General features: G+C 53.0%; 1 protein-coding gene across 1 annotated transcript; it reads left to right on the top strand.

Annotated features, from left to right (window-relative positions):
• The first annotated feature begins 9 nt into the window (after positions 1 to 9).
• PEX5 (peroxisomal biogenesis factor 5) lies at positions 10 to 5,674 on the top strand. The gene is made up of 6 exons (XM_029581199.1): positions 10 to 232; positions 313 to 383; positions 810 to 1,013; positions 1,097 to 1,262; positions 3,213 to 3,370; positions 4,386 to 5,674. The coding sequence occupies exons 1-6, from the start codon at positions 38 to 40 to the stop codon at positions 4,585 to 4,587; spliced, it is 996 nt and encodes a 331-aa protein (XP_029437059.1). The 5' UTR covers positions 10 to 37; the 3' UTR covers positions 4,588 to 5,674.
• Positions 5,675 to 6,532: the final 858 nt, after the last annotated feature.

Raw genomic sequence — 6,532 nt, forward strand, 5'->3', positions numbered from 1 at the left:
TGAGTTGTTGATGTGGTTGAATGGATAGGTTTGCCATATGCAAGTGCGTTTCTTGATGTGTCTGCTCTTCTCGCCGCTTGGATATCAGGGTTACAAGTTTGAGGAGGAGAATCCAATGAGGGATCACCCCCATGCATTTGAGGAGGGTGTTAAGCGGCTGCAGGAGGGAGATCTACCCAACGCGGTGCTGCTGTTTGAGGCTGCCGTGCAGCACAAGCCTGACCACATGGAGGTGAGAGCCTGCTGGCTAGGAAGGCGGGAGGAAACGCTGCATGTGGAGAGCCTGTGGGTGACCCTTCTTCTCTCCGGCAGGCCTGGCAGTACTTGGGCAGCACACAGGCAGAAAATGAGCAGGAGCTTCTGGCCATCAGCGCCCTGAGGCGGTGAGTACTGGTGAATGCTAAGATATCCCTACATCCTCCTCGTCCCTGTCCCGGCGATCTATCCGTGTGCCGGCAAAGTAACATGAAGCATTACAATTGGAAGCAGAGAAAACCTAGGGATAATTCCCAGGTTCCTTCTCTGTTGCCCGAGGATGTGATCAAGGCGACAAGGTTTGGACAGGTTCCTGCAGCAAAAGTCCATAGGAAACTTCTCTGGAAGTAACAGGAAATAGATCTGCTTTACTTCACTTTTATGTATGAATTCCTACCCCAGAGAGCTTACAAACTTAAGTGGACCCCAGAGACAATGGGAGATAGTAACTTGCTGATGTCCATGGCAGAGGAAGGGTTTGAACCCTGGCTCGGAGGCCATTAGTTACTTGGATGTCCCACCCCCCTCTCTCTCTCTCTCTGCTGGGGAGGCAGGTGCTTGGAGCTGAAGCCGGATAACCTCACCGTGCTGATGGCCCTGGCAGTCAGCTTCACCAACGAGTCACTACAGAAGCAAGCGTGCGAGACGCTGCAGGACTGGCTGCGGTACAACCCCATCTATGCCCACCTGATGAAGGAGGAGGCAGTCCCCACAGGCCCTGCGACACAGAGGAAGGCCTTTGGCTCCCTGCTGGCAGAGTGAGCATACCCTATCCTCTCTCCCTCATGTTCTGAGTGTGCCTGCATCTCTTGCTCTCACGGTCTGTCTCTCTATCCCTCAGCTCTCTCTTCATGGACGTGAAGGAGCTCTTTCTACAGGCTGTGCACATCGACCCATCCACCATTGACCCGGATGTGCAGTGCGGCCTTGGCGTCCTCTTCAATCTCAGTGGCGAGTACGAGAAGGCAGTGGACTGCTTCCAGGCAGCTCTCAGCGCCAGGCCCAATGTAAGCACTGGCCCCTCCCATCCCAGTGCCTAGGCAGTGACTCATTTCTACGTCCTCTAACACAGTGAGAGTTGGTAAGAGTAATGAGGTTGGGAGCTGGGTTTGCAGGTGTGACAGCTGAGTGACTCCAGGCGGAAGATCGCACAGTGAGAGATGGTGGCAGTAGTGGGATTGGGAGCTGGGTTTGCAGGTGTGACAGCTGAGTGACTCCAGGCGGAAGATCGCACAGTGAGAGATGGTGGCAGTAGTGGGATTGGGAGCTGGGTTTGCAGGTGTGACAGCTGAGTGACTCCAGGCGGAAGATCGCACAGTGAAAGATGGTGGCAGTAGTGGGATTGGGAGCTGGGTTTGCAGGTGTGACAGCTGAGTGACTCCAGGCGGAAGATCGCACAGTGAGAGATGGTGGCAGTAGTGGGATTGGGAGCTGGGTTTGCAGGTGTGACAGCTGAGTGACTCCAAGCGGAAGATCGCACAGTGAGAGATGGTGGCAGTAGTGGGATTGGGAGCTGGGTTTGCAGGTGTGACAGCTGAGTGACTCCAGGCAGAAGATCGCACAGTGAGAGGTGGTGGCAGTAGTGGGATTGGGAGCTGGGTTTGCAGGTGTGACAGCTGAGTGACTCCAGGCGGAAGAACGCACAGTGAGAGATGGTGGCAGTAGTGGGATTGGGAGCTGGGTCTGCAGGTGTCTCAGCTCTTGAGTGACTCCAGGCAGAAGATCGCACAGTGAGAGATGGTGGCAGTAGTGGGATTGGGAGCTGGGTTTGCAGGTGTGACAGCTGAGTGACTCCAGGCAGAAGATCGCACAGTGAGAGATGGTGGCAGTAGTGGGATTAGGAGCTGGGTCTGCAGGTGTCTCAGCTCTTGAGTGACTCCAGGCAGAAGATCGCACAGTGAGAGATGGTGGCAGTAGTGGGATTGGGAGCTGGGTTTGCAGGTGTGACAGCTGAGTGACGCCAGGCAGAAGATCGCACAGTGAGAGATGGTGGCAGTAGTGGGATTGGGAGCTGGGTTTGCAGGTGTGACAGCTGAGTGACTCCAGGCGGAAGATCGCACAGTGAGAGGTGGTGGCAGTAGTGGGATTGGGAGCTGGGTTTGCAGGTGTGACAGCTGAGTGACTCCAAGCGGAAGATCGCACAGTGAGAGATGGTGGCAGTAGTGGGATTGGGAGCTGGGTTTGCAGGTGTGACAGCTGAGTGACGCCAGGCAGAAGATCGCACAGTGAGAGGTGGTGGCAGTAGTGGGATTGGGAGCTGGGTTTGCAGGTGTGACAGCTGAGTGACTCCAGGCGGAAGAACGCACAGTGAGAGATGGTGGCAGTAGTGGGATTGGGAGCTGGGTCTGCAGGTGTCTCAGCTCTTGAGTGACTCCAGGCAGAAGATCGCACAGTGAGAGGTGGTGGCAGTAGTGGGATTGGGAGCTGGGTTTGCAGGTGTGACAGCTGAGTGACTCCAGGCAGAAGATCGCACAGTGAGAGATGGTGGCAGTAGTGGGATTAGGAGCTGGGTCTGCAGGTGTCTCAGCTCTTGAGTGACTCCAGGCAGAAGATCGCACAGTGAGAGATGGTGGCAGTAGTGGGATTGGGAGCTGGGTTTGCAGGTGTGACAGCTGAGTGACGCCAGGCAGAAGATCGCACAGTGAGAGATGGTGGCAGTAGTGGGATTGGGAGCTGGGTTTGCAGGTGTGACAGCTGAGTGACTCCAGGCAGAAGATCGCACAGTGAGAGGTGGTGGCAGTAGTGGGATTGGGAGCTGGGTCTGCAGGTGTCTCAGCTCTGAGTGATTCCAGGCAGAAGATCGCACAGTGAGAGATGGTGGCAGTAGTGGGACTGGGAACCGGGTCTGCAGGTGTCTGAGATCTGAGTGACCCCAGGCTGAACAGGGAAGGATACTGGTTGAACTGGGGTTTGCAGGAATGGCAGAGACACAGGCATTGACTGCTGTTTTCTTCCAGGATTATCTGCTGTGGAATAAGTTGGGTGCCACACTAGCCAATGGCAACAGGAGTGAGGAAGCAGTGGAGGCTTACCGCCAAGCTCTGGAACTGCAGCCGGGCTATATCCGCTCCCGCTACAATTTGGGAATAAGCTGCATCAACCTGGGAGCACATAGGTAGTGCCGGGTCCCTGAGGAGAGAACCTGTCCTCTGTCCCTTGAACGCTGTCACACCCTCTCCCTTCCTCCTCTCATTTTCTAATTCCTGTTCGTACCCCGGATCAGTACAGGCGAGTGGGTTTATGCATCCCCACCAGCAGATGGAGGCAGAGAACAAAACTTTGAGGCACTGCTACATAACCGAGAGCGCCACCTGCAGTCCCTCAGTATTTCTATGTCTCCAGGAGATGGGAGAGGTGCAAACCTGCAGTCCCTCTGTATTTCTCTGTCTCCAGCAGATGGGAGAGGTGCAAACCTGCAGTCCCTCAGTATTTCTCTGTCTCCAGCCAGATGGAAGAGGTGCAAACCTGCAGTCCCTCGGTATTTTTCTGTCTCCAGCCAGATGGGAGAGGTGCAAACCTGCAGTCCCTCAGTATTTCTCTGTCTCCAGCCAGATGGGAGAGGTGCAAACCTGCAGTCCCTCAGTATTTCTCTGTCTCCAGCCAGATGGAAGAGGTGCAAACCTGCAGTCCCTCAGTATTTCTCTGTCTCCAGCAGATGGGAGAGGTGCAAACCTGCAGTCCCTCGGTATTTCTCTGTCTCCAGCCAGATGGGAGAGGTGCAAACCTGCAGTCCCTCGGTATTTCTCTGTCTCCAGCAGATGGGAGAGGTGCAAACCTGCAGTCCCTCAGTATTTCTCTGTCTCCAGCCAGATGGGAGAGGTGCAAACCTGCAGTCCCTCGGTATTTCTCTGTCTCCAGCAGATGGGAGAGGTGCAAACCTGCAGTCCCTCAGTATTTCTCTGTCTCCAGCAGATCATCTTGGCTTGGGTACAGGTCAATACTGAGGGACTGCAGGTGACGCTCTCGCTCATGTAGCAGTGCCTCAGAGTTTTGTGTTCTCTGTCTCCACCTGCTGGTGGTAGGGATGCATAAACCCACTCATCTGGACTGAGGCTTGGTATTTTCTGGAACGAAAATTTGCAGGTAAGAACCAATCTTCCTGTCTTCTCTTCCCTCCTCTTTTCCCACAGGGAAGCAATTGAGCACTTCCTGGAGGCTCTGAACATGCAGCGCAAGAGCCGGGGCCCCTGGGGGGAGCATGGGGCCACGTCGGAGAACATCTGGAGCACCCTGCGCATGGCGCTTTCCATGCTGGGCCAGAGCGAGCTGTACACCGCCGCCGACAACCGCGACCTCCCAACCCTCCTCGACGCCTTCGGCCTCCAGCAGTGACTCCCGGGTTCCCTGCCCTGCGAGTGCAACACCACGGCCGAGAGGCAGGGGGACGGGGTGTAAGCCCTCCCCTCCGTCTCCCCCCCCCTACCTGAGAGAGGCCTGCGGACTCTCTCTCCCAGCATGCAGTGGGGATGAGGGTGGAGCGCGGGCGACCTCTGGTGGCTGCTGTGTGCAGTGCGCTGCCTCCCACGGAGGGGAAGGAACGACTCATTAATCTCTCTTTCTCTCATTTATTTAACGATTAGGAACCTAATTGCATATTCTTTGGCCTCCCTGCCATCATTTGGCTGTTGTGTCATTCATGTAGCTCTTTCCTTCCTTTCACCTCCCTCCAGCTCTCATCAGGGAGCCATCAAGCCGGTCTCTCTTCGGCAAGGGAATGGGAAAGAAGGCTCAGTTTTCAGAGCAGCCCCGTCCCCGTTACTGTAACGAGTATTGGGGGGGACCTGAGGAGGAACAGTGAGGGAGGGGCTCTTGAATGAAGGGCTGAGTGAAACTCCTTAGAGCCTGCAGCTCCTGGGGTCAGGGGCGGGGGGTGAAGGAAGAGCTCGAGCCCCGATGGGCAGAGCCTCTCTCAGACTCTGAGTTTTCCCTCCATTGCACGCAGGGGGGGAGAGAGGGGGGTCCCTTCAGGATTGCATTTCTGTAAATTCCCTCTTATCCGTCTTCACACGGAGAGGCTGCTTGCATGAGCTCTCCCTGGCTGTGCTCTGCTGTCTTACTTTCAATGTGCTTTCTGGTTTTAAATCTGAGGTGGGGAGGCGGTGATGTACTAATGCAGGGGCGCTCTCACCCTGCTGGGGGAGTCACTGACACTGCAGGGGGTGAGGGGTCCCCAGGACTGGGAGTGCAGAGAGTGTAAATGTCTCTCTGGTACCAGCAGGAGGTGCTCTCACCAGGCTGGGAGTATCACAAGGACATTTCTAAGGTTTTGAATATAATTTTGCTTTCTAGTTTTATAATTGTAAAAATCTTTGTCCCCTCTCCTTTATCTGTTTAAAGCTGCTTTTCTTGAATATGTTAAAAAGTGTAAAATATTTGTAAATTGTATAATAAAATCAATAAATACAAATCTACAAAATTACCCAATAGTCAGGAAGTATTCATGCACCAAAAGCCGGATGTATTGAGCACCCTGCCATGGAAATAATAATAAATAATATTTATTTAGCATTTTTCTACACCGACTTTCCAATAACAGAATTACTGATCAATTCGGTTTACATTCTGAACAATAACAATGACAGGTACACGTCTTACAATGAACAGGTCGATAGAACGTGGATACAGATATATGGGCTTAACAACATAAAGTAATGTAGGCTAGAAAAACAGGTGAAGGGTAAGGGCTGGGTTTTGATTTTAGACTGCCAAGGATTCGTAGTTGACCTGAGAGTTCTTTGGGGGGTAATAGAGAGTACTAGAGATGACCTTTATAGTTCTCTGGGGGGTTACCAAAGAAGGGATCATTGGCAGGGAAATTCCGCAGGCTGATGTTATGAGAAAGCTTGGTTGAATAACCAGGTCTTGAGTCTTTTTTTAAATATAGTGGGGCATTGCACTAATCTGAGGTCTGACGGGAGAGTGTTCCAGAGTTTGGGACCGGCTGTAGAGAAGGCTCTTTTACTTAATGCTGACTTCATGGGTGGGATCTCAAGGCTGTTTCCCTGTACGTACCTGGATCAGTCCAGACAGTGGGTTATGTCCCCAATCCAGCGAGGGCGCTGCCTTATCTTCTCGTCAGAGGTGGAGTAAAGTTTCCAGGCCTGGGTTTAGACCCTCGAGTTGTTTTTTTATGCACAGAAAATGTGCTTATTTTGCAAATAAAAATATGATTTATACATTGTTTTTCTGTGTGCTAAGCCTTTTCTTTGCACACAATTTCTGGTTTGTATGCATTTTTTTAACTCTCAATGCATTACCGCACCCTTAGCTTACTACC

This window comes from Rhinatrema bivittatum, chromosome 16 (assembly GCF_901001135.1).
Source record: "Rhinatrema bivittatum chromosome 16, aRhiBiv1.1, whole genome shotgun sequence".
NCBI classification, from domain to species: Eukaryota; Metazoa; Chordata; class Amphibia; order Gymnophiona; family Rhinatrematidae; genus Rhinatrema; species Rhinatrema bivittatum.